Genomic DNA, 20,216 nt, shown 5'->3' on the forward strand with positions numbered 1-20,216 from the left:
CCCTTTCCTCCCAAGAGAAAACTTAAGGGTACACATTGGATTTCAGTTTAGTATCTTATGATTACACGGAATCTACCTGGTCCATTACGTTAGATAATTATGTGTAAAATACATAAGTTGCTGAACCCAATAAAATCCTGAGCTTAAATAAAGGCTAATGTTGAGATTGCGTAGCTATCTTATTGTTATAAGCAGAGTGGCAATAAATACTAGCAATTTAAATTCAAAATAGTTTGGTTCTATTTTTAGTTTAAGATCTTAATGATTACCTGTTGTTTGGGGTTTTTTGTTTTGTTTACTATGATTAAAGTACTCTATTTATTTGCCTTCAAACATTAGAGGCATTTTTCCTTTTGAAGTGTTCTTCTTGATAGAAAATTTGTAGGCATTTTTCTCTTTTTTAAACTTTATTCTTATTTTATGTGTATGCATATATATCTATATATACATATACATATGTGTGTGTATATATCTATATCTATATTATATATACATATACATATATATTCAATATGAAGAAAGAAAATGAGGTATTTGTGCACATTAAAGCACTACATAAATTTATTTATGAAACAAATTGATGTAGCCTCACACAGTGGCTACACTAATACATTGTTGTTTTGATAATATCAAAATCTACTTGTTCTTATCTGACTCTTGGTACAGTTGGATACCTGTGATGTCTATGGAGATTCTCAGTTATCCAGGTCATGGTTGTCCCCAAGGGGCTTTTTTTCAAGAGGCAACTGGACTTTATGGTTTTTCTTTGAAGATGTTTCCCTTCTCATCCAAGAAGCTTCTTGAATGAGAAGCAAAACATCTTCAAAGAAAAAACGGAAATTCCAGTTGCCTCTTGAAAAAGCATCTTTGGGGTATCTGTGATTTCAAGATATTTTTTCTTTCCCTGTCATCGTCGCCACTGGTGAAATGCAAATTCTTTCCAATCTTGCTCATTTTATTTTATTTTTTTAAAGAGAGAAAGTGAGATGCAAAAACATGTAGATGAAGTTTTTGTGCTGTGAAGTGACCTCTATATCAGGGATCTCCAACCTTGGAGCAAAACTGACTGAGGAATTCTGGGAATTGAAGTCCACAAGTCTTAAAGTTGCCAAGGTTGGAGACCCCTGCTCTATATTATTCAATTCTTGGGAAGCGTTTTATTAATAAAGGTTCTTAGAGAAATCCTGCTCTTCAGTGGAGCACAGAGACATTTTCTTCTTTACTTGTGAGATTGGAAAACTCAATCGTGCTTGACACTTAAGAAAAGAGTTTCTAGTTTAGCTGATTCTAGCCCACTAACATTTTTACCTTACTTCCTTTAGTGCTTTATTTTATCTTCTCCCACTTATAAAGCACTAGTAAACAACTCAATCCTTTAAAATGTCTACATCTTGCACATGATCTACTTCGGTTTTTCTGGTTATTCTTTCCAGGCAAATGTTCCTTGGTGTTTTGCCAAATGTCAAGGCAGCAATCAGGTGCCCAGGCAATCGGTTCTTTTAGATCTAGAAACAATAAGCAGGCCTGTAAACAAAGGTAGCTGAAGCTTTATTATTAGCTCAAGCAGAGGAGTCGCCAGGAGCTTCTTAATAATACCCCAAGGGTAGCTAATTTCCATAGTTCCCAGTAGTGGGTTCCATGCAGAAGCTCCCAACAAGCAACGATCTCAAGGTTTTTATCGAAAGCTGGCATCGTGACTTCATGGCATTGTTTGGTCATGAGACTATAAGACCTGACAATTTGATTGGTTGGCACATGACTCTGAGATGGGAATTGAAAGATTTTTCCCAGGAAGAAAAGCTTGGCAGTTGGTGTAAATTCCTCCCTTCTCCTTTATTTAGTAAAAAAAGAGTAAGAAATACCAAACAGGTTAGCTCAGAATGAGCTCTAAACATCTAGATTTTTCTTAATATGAAGGAGAAATCAAAACATGTCACTAAACTTGAAATAATAGTGGTCATCTGCATTGGCACTAGACTTGGAAAAATAATGTGTTTCTCTAAGTATAAATAGTTATGCAACAGCATGACAAATTAAGAGTAAATCAGCTGTAGCTTAACAAGCATACCAATTTTGGTATCCTCATTTGTAAAAAATAAAATTGATTTTCTAACCACTGTCCTCGTGGTTGGAAAAAACAGACATAAATCAAAATGTGTGCTTGATTCAACTAAGGGGGGGAAAAAACTCCCATAGTTAACTTGTCATTACATCTTGTAAAGCTGTGCTGTTAGGATCACATCTAGCATTCAAGAGACAGATAGGCTGAGATTTCAAAAGTCGATTTCAGGAAAACACTTAAAATTTATTTAGTTAAAATATAATCCCTTTCACACTGAATAGAATATCCTTCCATTTATATTCTCCGGTCATTTTGGAAAGGGTAATTTTCTGGTCCTTTTGCGGGTCTTTGAATTGTATCCGAAGGCATTCTTAGAGGGAGGGAGGAAGCCAGGCTGATGAAGCAATTTTGCAGTATCCTTGCAAACTATGCCGCTTTTGTTTTGTATGACAGTATAGTGGTCCTTGTTTAGCGACCATAATTGGAATCAGCAACTGGGTCCTTAAGAAAAGCAGTCGCTAAGTGACTGCTTACAAACTTCCTTCAGCCTCCCTTTGCTTCACAGACCAGCGAAGGCCATAAAAGGCCATAAATGCGAGGATTAAATTTATTTTTTCATCACTCTCATAACTGAATGATATCAGTTGCTAAATGGGGATTACGTTATGTATGCACACCTCCAGGTGTTAGAGCTTAGGGTGTGAAGCTCCAGTGCTGCTTTCATCCAGACAAAAGAGCAAGAAGCAGCTGTCCATTCCCAAGCCTTTAGGGAAATATTTGTTTCAAAAGTCAGTGTTACTTTGGTCACAGATGGTGAACCAAAAATCAAAGTCTTTAAAAATATGTGTAAAATGGTTATGATTTGAGCAAGGCAGCTCTGGATTTGTTAGGTCAGAAGATAACATCTTTCTATATTAGCACTTCAGAAAACAACGCCATTTAAGCAATATATAAATATAGACTTGATAGAAAGATTATAGCTATAGTAGTTTCTTTGTGAAGAGTTGGTAGTTTCTGGTGTTCTTTGGAATTTCAGTTTGATAAAACAATTATGTCCTATCAAGTTGTTGTCAACTCTTAGCAACCACATAGATAGATTTTCTCCATGATGACTAAACTATAGATAGGTGAATTATAATACAGATTTAATCTAGATTTCTTAAGGCAGGATAGCTTATGGCCTCCATAGATGGAAATAAGAGCGAGGCTGGTCCAGAGGCCTGTTTACTTGTCTTGTTAAGGAGAGTTGGATCTTTTCAAAACAATAAATGTGTTTTTAAAAACTTCGGCATAATAAATTTATCTGGTTTTAATTACCCAAATTATTTAGGTCTAACTCCCCATGTTATTTCTAAAACAAGGTAGATTTTAATGCACTAACTTGGTCATTTCTTGGAAACTGTCTCTTTTTCCTGCACCCCTTTTATTACTGTGTATGCAGTGTTACGTCACCAGTTATTAACACAGTTTGTCTAGAGTGTTATTTTTAACCATGCCACATAAAGTTGGATAAGTATGTTCTCCCTATCCCGGCATGACCTGTGCCGAAATCAAAATATTTCCTGGACTGGTAATATTTTTCTCTTCTAGGGTGATCCTAATTAAACTCTGCTGTCTTTTGTGTGTCTGGGGAGGGGGTGTTGTTAAGGTAACTCTTTTGCCTGCAGGCCACAAGAGATCCTCAGACAGATCCACCTGGAGAACAGAGTCCCAGGCATCAATGGGTAAACTGGCATGACCAAAGCAAGCATGAGTTGTAGAAGGCACATCGTCAGCTGGCAGGGGAGGATAGTTGTATGTCTATCTGTGGGCTGATGATGCTAATAACCTCAGCGCAGCGCTGCTGAACATCTTTCCAAAATTAATCATTCTCTTGAGTGTATGGGGTTTACACCAAAGTACTTGCTTGAAAAGGTTCTGACCCACCTTTAAGAGTATGCAGTATGCTTTTTCAGTTTGGCACGTTGCTCACTGCAGATGTGGAACCAGCTTTGGGGTAGGAAATGCTGTGGTGTGAAGCAAAAAAGGAGCTTTTTCTGGCATTAAGGGTGCATTTGGTATGATTCCCCTTCAGTGCTATCAGATTTATTAGATAGCAGCTGAAATATGGATAAGATAACCTTTGTTGTCTTTTTTTTTTTAACACGCTGGCACACATTAAAAAATGGGGGGCAAAGTTGGAGTAAGAAAAGAAATAGAGTACTTTCTTTCTCTTTCGCATAGCCCTTATACTGCATCAGTCTTTCTGTCCTTGCTCTCTAACTCTCACAGTGCTATATGGATTCAGTCCCCAAAAGATTCTTCAGGGCACACAGGAGTACAGTTCTTCTCTCATCAGTATTTGAAAAGTGCCCTACCTTTTCCCCTGCCTTAATCTCTTATTCTGTGTCACTTAGAATGATTGTGGTGTTTGGCTAGACATGGAAGCATGTTTTATTTCACGCTGCTACGAGATGCCCAGTTCCGAATGCAGCCTATACTTTCAATCTACTGGAAACCAGTAGGTCTTCAACAGCAGATATGATCAGATTGGGCCACTCTAAATGGCTTATGACAAGCTTTGGTCCCACCCAAGGAGGGAAATAGCTTCTATTCTAGAAGAGTTTTTCAGCTCCCTCAAACTTCATATCGTTGAGCTGTCTGGCACGGACACTTGTCAGCTTGGCTTCTGTGCTTCCAGCTCTCTCTTTTTTTCTTCCCTGTGCGTATTATTTCGTCTGGTCATTTTCTTCCTTCGTTGTTGTTCTGCAGAGGACTCATCATTTCTTTTCAGATGACCATATGGCCGAGCATACCCTCACCATTGAAGAGAGGGCAAGCCAGCTGGCTGCTCTTCTGGAGCAGAGGCCAACAACCAGGCACCAGGTGATGGATTTCCTGCTTGTCTGGTCTGGTTTGATTGCTTGCTATTCCACGGAAAGGGAATGAAAAGTTGCTGCAGCTCTAATGTGGCAGGCATCAGGCGCCACGTATTAATGGCTGATCACTGTATACTCACATTGTAGCAAAAAAATAATAATAATTGTGAGCCCCCTTTTTCTAAAAATTGTTCCCCCTTGCAGAATCAGTATTTCAGTAGATGCTTCTGGCACTAATGAATGGAATGTGGCTTCTGTGGGAAGGAAATGACTAAATTAAAAAGGATTTTTGATCAAAAGCATGTTTTGTACCTCCAAAGAATTGGGATTGCATTTTTCAGAGACTGAAACTGATTCAACCAGTGTTAGCAGAGCATTGCTTGGCCAGTCTGGAGCAGAATAATGTCTGCAAGTATTTATTAGATTTGGGCGATCATGTTTTTGTAAAATGGCCTCCTTAAGAAGTAGTTAAGAAATCAGAAAGTAACTTAACCCATAACAGGGTTTAAATCCAATTTAAAAATGGGTCTTAGAAAAAAAAGAACAAACCAAATTCCTGCATTTGCTCTGCTTCATTAATCTGATTCTCAGTGCCAGGAATTCAGTCATATATTATCCCTTGAAAATTAGAATGTATTCTGCAGCAATTCTCAACACACCCTCTGAATGCGTTGAGACTGCAGATCCTAAAATTCCAGTGTCTGGGAACTCTGACATTTGCTGTCTAAACACAATGCAGAGGGTGCCAGATTTAGGAAAACTAGAATATACTTTATAGTCTTGTGTAAGCTGCTGCAGTGTTGAATTCTGTCCATTCAGCTATCAGTTTTGGCTTACGGGAGTCAAACCCCAAATTAATCCTGATGGTATAAAAACCATTTTGACACATTACAGCCAACAGCTTTGCCATAAAGCTGTAAACTCTTAGCATAGTTTTTTTTTAAAAAAAAAATCTCTTCAAAAACCCCAATCTTTTATTTATGGTTGTGTTTCATATCCAGAATATTTCTGTTTATTATTACCAAAGGATATTCTACGACACAAAGGAAATCTTTCAGGAAGATTTCCCAGATTTTCTTCAGAGCAGATTGTTGACTACAGTGTAGTTTTAAATTTTTCCAAATCCCCCAGTCCTCATCAATTTGGATAGATCTATACGCCCTGAGTCTTCGGAGAGGGGCGGCATATAAATTTAATTAATTAAATTAAATCTTCATTTCCAGAATTTGAAGAAAACATGACAGGAAAGCCCTCATGGCAACACTAGCACTGAGTCTCTATTGTTTCCCCGCTGAAAGCATCTGATATATTGAAGCTTGGGTGGATTTCATTTTCTCGTGGCTTTTAAACATGTCATCGCCTGACTTTCTCGCCTTTATTTTGTAGCCAGAGACTGAGCGAGCTCGTCGATCGGTTGTCGAGCAGTGGGAGCTCTCCTGTAGCCTCCGCTCTTCCAGCCGCCCCGCTTCTCCCTCATCTGATTCCCTCAGACAGGTAGCATGGTGTGGGGCTTCTCGCTACACCTGGCTGCATACCTGAGCCTGCACCATCTCCTGCTGTTGAATAGGCCTCAGGCATCTCCAAGGTCTTTGCTTTGGTGAAGCTGAGCTTAATTCTGTTTTGCTTGCAAACGGGAAAGCTTAAGCTGCTTTATACCCAGGGTATTCCAAGGCTTATAAAAATCGGTACCGATGTGCATCTTGCCTGTCTTAACATCACTGGCTCTATTTTAGAGTATGCCTCCAAAGTCATTCACAAAACACAAGGCCACACATCACGGAGGTCTTCAACAGCCTCTTCCTTCTAATATTGTTATTTGCAATGTATTGGACTGCTTGAGGCACCCCGGGAGCTCAAAATTACCAAACTATGGTTTGATCAGCAAGTATATTTCTTTCTTACCTTTCTCCACTCTTATCTCAGGATCGTGTCCTCCTTTTGTTCTCACTTTTGCAGTAGTTGTAATTGTGACGATTGAAGTTGCACGGCAACTTAACAACAAAATGTACTGTATTTTGGAAAGTAAAAAAACGGAGACCAATAAAATAGGTGAAGAAATAGGTGAAGAAATGAAATGTTTGTCACTCGCTTTGTTGAAACTAAAGCTCGTGAATGTTCCTAAACTAGGAAACATTTTATTTATTATCAGAAAATGTTGCCTATTTTTGCAGATAAACAGGCAGCACCGACCCTCAACCAACCCTCACAGCCCCCCCAGCAGTTCACCTCCCAATGACCCTGACTTGATATAACCTACTCATCACAAGACCCCTCACAAGACTCAGTGATGACTTACACCTGGCCCATCACAAGACCCATCACAGACCCTCAATTGACACACCCACACCTAAAGCCCTTGTAAAAGGAACACTGACACTGTCATCCCCTAAACTCTGTTACCTAGCCTGGTAATGAAATCCATAAACCAGGGGTGAAATCCAGCAGGTTCAGAGAGGTTCTGGAGATCTGATAGCGGAAATTTTGAGCAGTTCAGAGAACCGGTAGTGGAAATTTTGAGTAGTTTGGAGAACCGGCAAATACCACCTCTGGCAGTATCCTTCCCCTGGAGTGGGGAGGGAATGAAGATTTTGTAGTATCCTTCCCCTGCCATGCCACCAAGCCACGTCCACCAAGCCACACCACACCACACCACGCCCACAGAACCGGTAGTAAAAATATTTGGATTTTACCACTGCCATAAACTCAGAGAATGAACCTTCACCCTCACCCTTCACCCAGGCTACAGATATTCGCCAGTTTTGCAAACATACATTTATTATTGAAACTGTAGAATCCACTTCTAATCTTGTTTTCTTGTGTGTTGGTTTGCTTTTATCTGGGTAGCAGAAGGAGATATAATTTTGAGTGGGTATATCCAACGTGATGGCTAAATTTACAGATCTCCAGAAACACTTTCTGGTTGGAAGACTGGGAATATAAATCTCCCATTCCCAGCCCCCCAAAAAAAAAAAAGGAAATTCTTCCAACCAGATTTGGGGTAGGAAATCAAGACTAAGAGGCCTCTGTAGTCATTTCCTCTGATTGAGGCAGAACCTACTTAAACCAATTACTAAAAAACTTTTGGTGACCCATAGGTCACACAGTTTCTCCGGCCCTTCCAAATGAAAAGGAAGAAGCATTCACAAGTCACAATCTACTCTCTGTGAGTTAAAACTTGCTGACAAGCAGAGAGAAACTGGTTTCTGGCAGTTATCCAATATAATTGACCAATTATACTGTCAGTATATGAATAAGACAGAAGGTCATAATGTATGGAAACAAACAGGGTTTTCAAAGGACCTTAATTTGCCAGACTTCAAGATAACATGCAATTTTAGAAGACTTGCTTGCTTCATTCATACAGAAACAGGAAGTAGCAACATTATCTTCCAAACAATTATTATTTCGTGGATGCTGATTGCAAGGTGAGATGATGATCCGTAGATTAGCCAGACTTGGAGATGTTCCTGAAATATGGGGCATGGTGAAAAGCAAAGCAAATTGTGAAGAATTTCAAATTAGATGAATAGGCAATAACATAATGAATATACTCCAAAAGTGGCAGGAGATTTATGCTAAAGAAGGCAAGAATCCGAACTTTATCTATAGCAGAGGTCTTCAAACTTGGCAACTTTAAGACTGGCTGAAGAATTCTGGGAGTTGAAGTCCACAAGTCTTAAAGCTGCCATGTTTGAAGACCTCTGATTTACAGCATACATTGATGAAGTCCAAACTCTGTGATTTCTCCAGGAAAAAAAAAAAAAAGGAGGGGTAGGGTGTTGTGTTCTTACATAAAACTTTGCAGCCACAATAAAAGACACTTTCAGAATTACAGATTATTAGGTAATCAGCCAGGATTGTAATAATTTTATGTAAATCTGTGTAGTCCCCTTCTCTGAATATTGGATACAATTTTGATATGCCAACTCAAAATGGACATTGAAGAACTTTCCATGCAAGGTTGAGACTAACTTGTGGATTTTAGTTGAAGAACACCATACTGTAATACATATATATATATATTTGATTTATATGCCGCCCTTCTCCAGAGACTCAGGGCGGCTTACAATGCGTTAAGCAATAGCCTTCATACTTTTGTATATTTTTACAAAGTCATCTTATTGCCCCCACAAACTGAGTCCTATTTTCTGTGAATATAGGACAGGCTTACATAATTTTGCAGATTACGGGGATTTTTCTTTGACATAATGCTAAAATTATGTCACAGGTGATTGGCAGTAGAGTTGACGATAGATCATTAAACAATTTCTTCATACTGATTGCTGCCAACATTGAATTTCGTGAGCTTTAACGGTTCTTAAAAGGAGACAAAATAAATCCAAAGAAACTGAAAAATATTTGTAGAAACCTCAGTCCACCTAGTTTATTTATCATGGTAAGATAGGCAGCAAACAAATTTAATAAATAAAATAAATAAATAATTATTAGATTTATATCCCTTCTTTACTTGTACAATTCTAGGCACTGTACCTAATGTTTCTGTCTCCTATTTCCCCAACAATAACCCTGTATGATGGATTGGGCTGAGAGAGAGGGACCATCCCAAAGTTGCCCAGTTGGCTTTCATGTCTAAGGGAGGACTAGAATTCATGGCCTCGCAGTTTCTACTCCAGCACCTTAACCATTGAAACAGACTAGCTCTGACTAATGCAGAGGTGTCAAGACTCACAGGCTGGATCCGGCCTATAGGGTGCTTAAATCTGGCTCATGGGACCGCCCTGGAAACAGCGAAGGATTGGCCTGTGGTACCTCTGCCAGGGAAAATGGAGCTTGGGAGGGCTGCCCTCCCAAGCTCCATTTTCGCTGGCAGAGCGCTTGGGCCACCACAGGCGCCCCTGACACGAGTGATGTCAAGTTGGCCTCGCCTGCTCTGGCCACACACACCTGAAGGTCAAACACAACCCTGATGTGGCCCTCAATGAAATCGAGTTTGACCCCCCTGAACTAATGGATATCAGGGGTTGTGGTGGGGGCAAAACAGATGGCAAGCCTTTTAATCTTCTATGTGTGTCTAGATCAGGGGTCTCCAAACTTGGCAATTTTAAGACTTGTGGCCTTCAACTCCCAGAATTCCTCAGCCAGTTTAAAGTTGCCAAGTTTGGAGACCCCTGGTCTAGATTGACATTATAGTCACAGCAGCTTTTACAATCATGGTAGTTGGGCAGTATGGAAATGTACTTCTGCATATCCACCCAACACCAAGTTGGAGAAGGGCAAAGCTATCATACCTTTTCTGCTACCTTCAGTCACTCAAGAAGGCAAAAAGGGAAGACTTGCAGGCCTTAGCCTGTGTCCTTCTGTGCAAAGGAAATTAATGTGTAATAGTTGGAACATCCTTTGTTTTTGAAACGACTGAACTGCTGGATGGTTCTACTTTGTTTTTGAATCTCTTTTCAAACTTGTTTTTCTTGAAGAGGTGCCATCCAACATCAATCTGTTTTTCGTTTCCCATGGAGGTGTTGGCAGAATGTATTTTGTGTGACTTGTCAAACAAAAGCTTTTCCTCTTCCAATATAGTTCCCGGTTGATAATCCTGTCTGCTTTTTTCTGTAGTGCAGTTTGATTTATCGTTTGCTTTTAGAACCCTGTAGAAACGCTCTTCTTCTTGGGCTATAAGCTAAAATCAGCAATTTTCACATTAATTGTCTCTTTTCTGCTGTCGCCTTTTTTCCCCCCCCCCTTCCAAAATATCCTTTATTCAGAACATACAATTCCCAAGCTTATGTTTTTGGATGTCATAAGTAACTCATAATATCCAAATAGTTAGATATTGCTGTGAATAACATTCTTCTGGGTACTGTATATGCCTGAAATAGCAACAGGACTCTTTTCTAACACATGCATCTTTCAGACAGGGAAGGTTAGGTTAGATTTAGCAAAGTTGTGGTAATGGAAGCAAGTTTTTTAAGTGTCCAATGTTCCATGGGTGGTTTTCTTAAATTTAGATTGTCTCACTTTGAGCAAATATGGTGTACTCCTATCCTCGTGCTTTGTGCATCAGCTTGTACAGTTAATTGTGCAATTTGGTCCTTGTGCAGGGCCAAATTGCTGCTAAAATCTAGACCTTTCAGGGGGCTAAATACAGAGATAAATACAGCACATTGAAGAAATAGGGTGATGGAACTTTGGTATTTGAAGTGTTAAATTTATGTCTTACCAATGTTTATGTTCGGTAAAACATAAATTTAACACACAAAAATAGCGATTGCCCTGATTAGACTGGTCCCACTGGAGAAAAAACACTTTGGTCTTTGAACTTCTTCCCATTTGTTGAAGTGTCTTCTGACAAATTAGTTAGTCTCTTCTGAGAATCACATGGACTGTGAGTGGTTACATTTTGTGCTGCTTACACACTGGTTGTTGCTGCTGCCACCTGTATTGCTGGTATCACACCCACTTGCGTGGTCCACTGCCCTGGCATGGTTTGATTCGTTTTTTGCACTCTTTTTTTAATCCTTTTTTTCCCCCTTTTGTTGGTTTCAAGGCAATTTATATTGTTTCTCTTTCCATCCATTACCTTCCCTCTCCCCAATTATTTTCACCTGGTAGAAGTATATAAAGATGTATACAGGAGGCGTGAGCTCATTGGCTGAGCAGATAGCCAATCAGCTTCAAAGGAAAGACCAGCCTAAAACCCTACTAGACAAAAAGGAACTGGTAAGAGAATGACTTGCCGAAAGCAATATGTGTTTGTGAGATTTGAAATTAGGTTCTGTTTCTTCATCTCATTATAAAGCCTTTTTTCTCCTTGGTGCTTTATCTGAGGTAGTCGGACATCTATGGAGATTCTCAGTCATCTAGGTCATGGTTATCCCAAAACTGCTTTTTAAAAGGCAACTGGGCTCCCTTGGTTCCCCCCCTCCCTCTTTTGAAGACAGCAAAGTCCACATTTTGGACAGAGAGAAAGAACAAAGAAGCCATCTGTGTTAAAATTGAATAGCCGTCTCTCAACAGAGGGGGAAGCATAAGACATCACCCATCTCTTGTCTATAACACAGTCCTTTTAGCAGTCCGAAGAAGGTTCCACACCCATTTGCACTCTGATTCAGGTGGCCCTGAAGGTACAGGTAAACCAGGGGTAAAATCCAGCAGGTTCTAACAGATTCTGGAGAACTGGGAGCGGAAAGTTTGAGTAGTTCAGAGAAACGGCAAATACCACCTCTGGCTGGCCCCAGAGTGGGGTGGGAATGGAGATTTTGCAATATCCTTCCCCTGCCACACCCACCAAGCCACACCCACAGAACTAGTAGGGAAAAATTTTGAATTTCACCCCTGAGGTAAACCCCTAGGTGTCCTCAATGACTCTCAGAGAGCTAAAGACCAGCCTTCAGAGTGCCAGATGACTTCACAAATATAAATCTTTTCATTCGCCACCATTCTATCTGATCTGAAGAAGCGTCTTGGATGAGAAGCAAAACGTCTTCACGGAAAAACCCCAAGAAAGTCTAAGTTCCGGGGGGGGGAGGGGGGGAACCAAGAGAGACTTTTGAAAAGCACCTTTGGGACAGATAGTCAGGCATACCTGTTTCTGTTCCTGACTCTTGTAAAAACTCCTATGAATAAAAGATGAGTTGAGAAATAGATTGTGTCTTTAGGATTATATATGCGGACGCCACTCGATATCATATAGACGGGTTGAAACTCTTGCCTGGGTAGATGAGGAGGCTTATTACCATTGCAATTTCTATATCACAAGTATCTCTTGCACAATACCCCTACAAAGTAAATAATTATTTCCTCCTTTAGAGATGGGAGGTGAAGGTCAACAAGACTCCTATGAATTATTTATATATCCTCTAATCCATCAAGTGCCACGGGGCTTGTATAATTCGGGTAGTTAAGTGCTACAGGTTCTGGGTTACTTGTATCATTTGCCAACCTTTTCTCACCGTCTCAGGATCCTTGATTTATTTGGAAGTTACTCTGTTTTGGGCATTCTCTGGAGCATCCACTCTGTAGAAAATTTCAAGACAACCCAAGAGAAAATGAATGCCTTCAATCAATGGGAGTAAAAGTCAACTTACCACGCTTTCTTTGCTTCTCTTGCTTTAGGGTTCCTTAAAAAAAGAATTCCCCCCCAATGTTGGAGGCAGTGATGTCTGTTACTTCTGCCACAAGCGGGTTTATGTGATGGAGAGGCTCAGCGCCGAAGGCAAATTCTTCCACCGCAGCTGCTTTAAATGTGAATACTGTGCCACCACTCTGCGCTTGTCCTCCTATGCCTACGATTTGGTGGACGGTAAGTGAAATTTTCTCTGAAGTTGAATTTGCCTTTGTCTTCTGGGGCTGCACGTCTGCAGAAATAAATCTCGGGATATGTCCTTAGAGGAAGGAGAGGGTTGTTGTTCTGGGAAAAATTGGAGGAGGAGAAGGTGTTATGTATATCACCTTGAGCTCTTGACAGAATACAAGCCTTACACATATTAACATCTAGGTTTATATTAAAGCCAGATACTAAAGATTTAGTATAGAACTAGATATACTAACTTTTACAAAAGCACCAAGTGAGACTACTCAATTGCATTTGCAATGCACAACAGTTACTCCTATCTCTTACAGAAAGGAGGCTTTTAGCTTTAAAGACAAAAGAACAGATACTTTTAAATCTCAGCTGTAGATTTTCAATGGGACAAATTCTTCCATAGAGAAGGGATAAAATACATATGATTCAACTCCTAATTGATGTTTTTGTTGTGGAAAACTTAATAATTAGCAAGGCTGGTTATATTTTATATTTACAGTTTACAATAATACCATTTCAGTGCTGAGACTGTAGATCTTGGCAGCCACGTATTAATTAGACTTCTCTTGTGAGACCCCATAAGTTACTAACAAAGATATTCCCTGAGGAGAGGAATGGCCAGTTTCTCAACTTTTAAGATTTTTGTGGTTAGACAACTGTAACTTTCCATAAGGAAATGTCCTCAAAGACTCTTCGGAAGGTTTAATGGGTCATCACATGTTCTTGTACCGCTGACTTCAGTAGCAGATCTGTTGGCTGTTGGAATATTTAAGAGTTAAAATGTATAGTTGGAAACCACCTGCCTTGGCATGACACATTCCGACAGTTTTCCCCATTCTTCATCCCTCAAAGTTTCCCAGAGTTGCTTGTAAGCAAGTAGCCTGTTTGGAGTTAATGCCTAGCCCTTCTGTTTTTTGCATTCATTTTTCTAGCAGTTTTTCTGCCAGATTTTCATGTGATACAGCCTTTGTTCCTTAACAGTAGTGCTTTGTTTGGGATAACATACAAGTTTCCCTGGGATGCTCGGGTGGCTAACTGGGTGTTGGTTAATAGATGTCAGGGAAACGTAGGAAAATTGATTATATTTGAAGCTGGAATAAGTTAACTTAAATTCAGACTTTGAGGACGTAATTACATAGTTGACGTGACAAAGTAGACATGATACAAAGAAATTCCTGCACTGCAAGTGTTAAACAACTGTGGTGTTCGCCTATTATCTTATTGTTCTCCTTGATCTGTTCGTAGGAAAATTCTACTGCAAACCTCACTACTGTTACAGGCTTTCAGGTTATGCCCAGAGGAAGAGACCAGCAGTGGGTCCATTGTCAGGAAAGGTAAGATGTAGTTTTATTTATTTATTTTTAATAAGAGTTGCTTCTTGGTATTAAAAATGGCTTTGAGTCGCTTGTAAGGGGAGGATTAATTGTAAACCTTGCAGAATTGTAGAGACCATGCAAGAATGTGTCAGTAGATGTAAAATTATACTTCTCTGTAGTCAAAATTGAAAATATCATATAGAATCATAAAAATACTCTTCTTTGTATTATTCCCCGTATGTTCAAGTATTTCACAAAAGAATAGTTTTTGATTCAAAATCTGCAAGGCTGGCTGTTGATGAATATGTCCTCCAAATGTTTTGGACTATCTCTTTCATAAAAGTGAGGCAAAATGGGCCATGGAAAGGATTTATGGAAACTGTAAACCAAAATATGTGGAAGACATCGAGGTCTATACCCCAATCCAGAATATCAGATCAACTAGATGAAGGAATAAATTAAAACAGTAACATGTTCATTTTATCTCTATGGTTGACTTTATATTCTTTCTTTGCATTTAAAACTTTACATAACATCAAATGGCCAAATCTGCATCTATAAATCCATGTTTTAGTTTGTTTGTTTTTATATAATGTATGTATGTATGTATGTATCAGGGGCGGGTTCCAAATCTGTCGCTACCGGTTTGCTTGTGCGCGCTCGCAGCGCTTCTGCGCAGAAGCGTCCGGGCGGGTCTGCGGAGCTTCCCGCTGCTGCTGCTACAGGTTTGCCCAATCCAGTGCGAACCAGTAGCAATCTACCACTGGTATGTATGTTTGTAGGGAGGTAGATAGGTAGGTACGTATAGCCACCTAAGATTTAAGGGCCCCCTATCCTTATAGCCTTCTGGAAGGTAATGAAAACTTGGCTGTTTCCACCAAGATTGGCTTCGGATGTGGTTGAGTCAGGGGCTCAATAGTATGATTGGTCTGACACCTGATGAAAATCGTTTATATTTTAATCTTCTTTTTATTGGTTGCTGTAAACTGCCTAGGATCCCTATGTAAGATAGGCAACCATGTACATTCTTTAAATAAATAAGAAAATAAGCGATCATGTTTACCTGTTAGCCATGGAGCATTGATGATGAAGGGAAGCATGAATTACATTAGGGTGGCCAACTTCCAGCTGACGACTGGTTTCACCCCTGACATTTTGCCAGTAGACTTTGTTAGCCATTCACCATCTGATTCACAACCTGTCGCAAATTGGCTTTGCTGACAGATGGGGGTTAAGAAACTGACGAAATGGACTTGTATGCATTTGTAGGCTGATGCAGCTTCTAAATAATAGGCTGTTGTCAAGCTCCTGGTCCCACCACCACCATTTTGAATGTCATTCTGGTATCCTTGGATCAAACAGCAGCTTATGGTCAGTTTTGTCCTCTGGCAGAAGCAGCCTGTTTCCCAGCAATCCATTGAACATGGATGGGAGTGAGGGAAGTAGGTGCAAAGACAAGAGTGTGTAGAAAGAAAGGAATATCAGAAGGAATATCAGAAGGAGACCCATGAGCTGGAGAAAGCTGAAGGAGTTGTGGGGTTTGATGAACAGTCTTTAACCAGTCTTCAAATGTATTTCAACAGTACATTTTATTTCAATGAAAAAAAACCTCATATAGCCAGCAGAGGAGGATATGCTGAAAATCAGTTATCAGTTCCGAAAAGCTGTCTTTGTTTTGAAGGAATCAAAAGTAGTATAATGAATCAAATCATGATTAAGTAAGATCTCAGCAGCTCCCCACTGCAAACATGTTCAGCTTTTTAAACAAAACAGTGTCACCCTTTGTTCATTTGCATTTGCGTCTTCCTTTACCTACACTTAACATTGTCTATTTCCTTACCTTCCCTCCCCCCTCCAGGAGAACAAAGGGACTGTACAGGACAACATGGCGGCTGATGGTGCAGGGCGTGCCAATTCCATCTCAGCCTCGTCAGAGAAGACCCCAGGTAGCTCTGCTTCCTTGTTTGGCAAGATGGTGCGGTACTCGCTCTGCGTCTTTGACAGAGTTAGGGAGGCAAGCCAGCTGCTGCAGGGCACGGTTTCCTCCATTGGGTACCACATAGCCCAAAATCCTTTGGACTCCTTTTTCATGTGCCAGCTGGTAGCATTTGGAGTCCCCTTTCTCTATGTCCAGTCGGAGATCCTTGTGCAGATACTGGGAGAGTTTTTATCGGCACTAGGATATTAACCACAGCATTGTAACCCCTGAATTGTTTGGGGAGACGCTTGGGGACCAATATGTACATGGGGGAGGGGGGGCAAAGGAGCAACGTATCTTGTAGTTTTAGAGGCAAATCTCTTCAAAAATGACCTTTAAAAATCTTGTTTTGAATCTGGTTCAGGTAAACACAGACAACCAGTTCAGCATTTCCTTATGGTGGGTCCAGTTTTTCAAAAGAATTGATCTGTGAAATGGGTAACTGATGAATTATTTATGATGTTAGTGTTGCTTGAAAAGGCTTGGAATATGGCTTCATTAATTAAATTTCTGTGTTTACCCAAACTCTTTGACTGCTGTATCCCTGTATCCCCTGATTCTCACTAATTTGGTATCTGAATAGCAAAACATCAAAACCTCACCGATAATCCTCCTTGATTTCTCTGGACAGCGAAGAGGGGCCCCTCCCCCATAGCCTTTAACTCTAGTGGTTTCTGAGGTTGACAAGCTCCGATCTCCTCTGCCTAAATAGGGGGGCTTTATGGTGGTTCAGGAATGGGCTTTCAAGTCAAAGTGCTATTGAGAGGATTCTGCTTGACCTTGAAATTGATGCTTCCTTCAAGGAAGCGTTTTGTGCCAAAAACATTCATGTGGCTAGGCTGTTCTTTTGGACCATTGGTAACCAAACTGGAAGGAAACCTGAAGGAAAATCAGAATGGATTTTAATTCTGGGTCTGGACAACTGTGGGCCTATTTAGTTTATGGCCAATATTTGGGAATGAAGCCATGATGGTTTGGCCTTTGAATGAATCTTTAAAAGACATTAAGACTTTTTTTTTTTAATGCATGAAAAAAACTGTAATTGCATGACTTGAGCCTCGGAGTTTTCCATTAATGTAATTGCTTAGTTGCTGTCACTGAGTGAATCCCTTAAAAGGAGTTTTAACCTAGTAGTCCAGGCAAATATTGAAAGGGCAGGTTTAATTTAAATTTGTTATTTGATAGGACAATTTAGGTAATTTGAAAGTGGAGTAAATTGCCTATGAACCAGATTTTTAATAACGCTAGGGAGCTTCTGACTTATTTCTCTCAGTTTAATTTGGGTTAATGGCTGGTGTGGATTCTTCAGAAGCTACTTAACCTGTTAATTCCTGTCCCCTGCTGGCCAGGAGAAGTAATTGGCATCTCATATTTCATGACTGACTGCTAGGTAGAGTGGCATTTCAGTAGTGAGTGACAAGTATAGGAAACCAATATATATGCTACACTAAGCAACTAGATAGTACTTTATATATTTATAGTGTGACTTCAGGGGTCAAATAGCTATTTTGCTAATATGTGTGATTTACATGTTTGAATTATAGAAGTAATATTATAAGCATCCTACTAAATTGATTATAGCAATAATTAAAGCATGAATCAATCCTGTGTTTTGTGATATAAATTGCTTTATGACTTTTGGTGATAGTTAAAGTTATTTCAAATCATCGCATACCAGCGTGGACTCAGAGCTGAGGAAATGTTGAATATTATCTAGGTCAGACTGGACGTCTTAGGATTTTTCAGACCTAGCTTGTTTCCAAAAACTTTTACAAAGTCTTGTGCAAATTCTAAATTGCTACCAAGAAATAAAGAGAGTGGATTCTTGTAACTGCCAATGAGAGAAACTGAAATTAAAGCAAATTGGCATTTTGAAGTGTTCAAATTATTCCTGATTTGTCAAGAAAAAATAGCAGGGAGTTTACTAATATATTAGAAATGCTGGACAAACTCTGTCCCTCATACCAATCTATGTTTGTGGTCAGTTGTCCATTCCAAGCTCTTGGTTCAGAGTGGGCCAGGGCATGAGAGTGGTGTGCTGCTTTTCTGTTGTTTGCATGTTTCAAGCAAGTTAGCATTCAATGTTTGCTTGGTTACTATGGAATTTTAAATCTCAATTCTCCCTTGTCTATTAGCTAAGAAGAGAATTTTACTGTATTCTGGTATGTGGTTTAATAGATAAAATACGTACTTCCTGTAAGTTGTTATTAGTTTTCCTGGCACATGTATCCCTTCCACTTTACGGATTGTGTGACTGTCATTAGAATATAATTCTAGATCAAAGACATCATTCACTAAACTTAAATACATTTAGTACAGCTATTAAAGCAGGCCACACTTCCTCTTCATGGCTGCTTCTGATTTGCAAAGGCCCCTGAAATTGTTTTCCGTGAATTGCTTTTGATGTTCCTGCTATCTGGAGACATTTTTTGGAAATTGACTGTCAAAGGTTGCAGTTCTCTCTGCTAATCCAAGAGTGATGAAAGTCACAACTGGTGCTTTCTAAACTTGAACTCCGACATACTTATTGCAGTCCTTGTATTAAACCTTTCTTTGTACTTTTTTCCCCTGGAACTCTTGTGCCAAATAACCGCTTTACTTTTGCCTATATGATACAGTTGTTGCTGTTGCCAATTAAAGCTATGAGAGTCCTTCTTTTTCAGCGGTTATCTCCTGTAACAGTTGCCTGTCTTTTGTATTTTTTGATTGTTTTACAGTGAGTGTTAATTTTTTAAATATGTATTTTTAAATACACAAATGTTATTCATTGTTTGTAAAATGTTCTAAAATATGTTGATTGTCCCAAGAGTCTAGTTCAGAGTTCCCACCCTGGTGTCTTCTAGCTTTTAGAACAGGGGTCTCCAAACTTGGCAACGTTTAAGATCGGTGGACTTCAACTGCCAGAATTCCCCAGCCAGCAATTGAAGTCCACAAGTCTTAAAGTTGCCAAGTTTGGAGATCCTTGTTGTAGAACTGCCAGTCAATATGGCCAGTGATGATCCAGCACATCTGGAAAACATCAGATGGAGGGAACCATATTTCAGAGGTATGGAACAGTCTCATAGATGTAATGAAACTATGGCAATTTTCTTTTCATGAAAAACCTGAATTGTTACCTGCACAATCCAGGATATCTCCCATGATTAAAAACAACAACAACACAAAAACATTTACATTATTTTTTGAAACAAATATTCTTGCTTGTGAGACGGAAATTAAGTAATTGATTCCCTTTGGATTAAGAAGTTAAGATACTGTTCAAATAATTATGATCTTTCTCAGACCTGTGTCCCCAAGATTAATTAAACTACCATCTCTTTTGTTTCCAAGTACTTCAGTTATTAGTTATTTTGGCATGTGATGATGCGAGGTATAATTCAGTAGTCTGGAGGGCACTAGTGGAGAAGGCTACCCAACACACTGCCAAGATACTTGGGTTACTAGGAAATTAATCTTTACATTCATAGATTATGATCTGGATATATATTTAATCACATAATGAAGGCAATGTTCTAAGCAGAGATTTTATAAAGCTGCATACAGACTGCATATTGGGGTGGGGTGGAGGTCTCTGCTTTTGATATTCTTGAATGAGCTCTGATTGGATTCCTATTGGTTGTTAGGGATTTGCTGAAGGATAGAAAAGGGATAGTAGAATGCTCTAGCATTCTAGTTTTAGCTCTCTGTTGTAGAACAAAACTCTGCATAATTCACCAAAATTATCAGAGATGGTTCCTAA

The 20,216-nt window shown here is 39.5% G+C and overlaps 1 protein-coding gene across 14 annotated transcripts in view; it reads left to right on the forward strand.

Annotated features, from left to right (window-relative positions):
• The window catches only part of MICAL3 (microtubule associated monooxygenase, calponin and LIM domain containing 3), a 205,664-nt gene that overhangs the window by 121,897 nt on the left and 63,551 nt on the right, over positions 1-20,216 (forward strand). For 11 of the 14 annotated variants that reach the window (XM_087873078.1, XM_087873080.1, XM_087873082.1 and 8 more), the window contains 3 exons: positions 12,994-13,180; positions 14,429-14,517; positions 16,358-16,445. In XM_087873078.1, coding sequence (XP_087729204.1) covers positions 12,994-13,180; positions 14,429-14,517; positions 16,358-16,445 — 364 coding nt within the window. Of the gene's footprint in view, positions 1-3,729; positions 3,787-4,813; positions 4,928-6,306; positions 6,415-11,490; positions 11,599-12,993; positions 13,181-14,428; positions 14,518-16,357; positions 16,446-20,216 lie in introns of all 14 variants that reach the window. The other 3 variants (XM_087873076.1, XM_087873088.1, XM_087873077.1) reach the window with 1 other exon arrangement.

Source organism: Pantherophis guttatus, chromosome 7 (assembly GCF_059756535.1).
Source record: "Pantherophis guttatus breed Tessera chromosome 7, ASM5975653v1, whole genome shotgun sequence".
NCBI lineage: Eukaryota > Metazoa > Chordata > Lepidosauria > Squamata > Colubridae > Pantherophis > Pantherophis guttatus.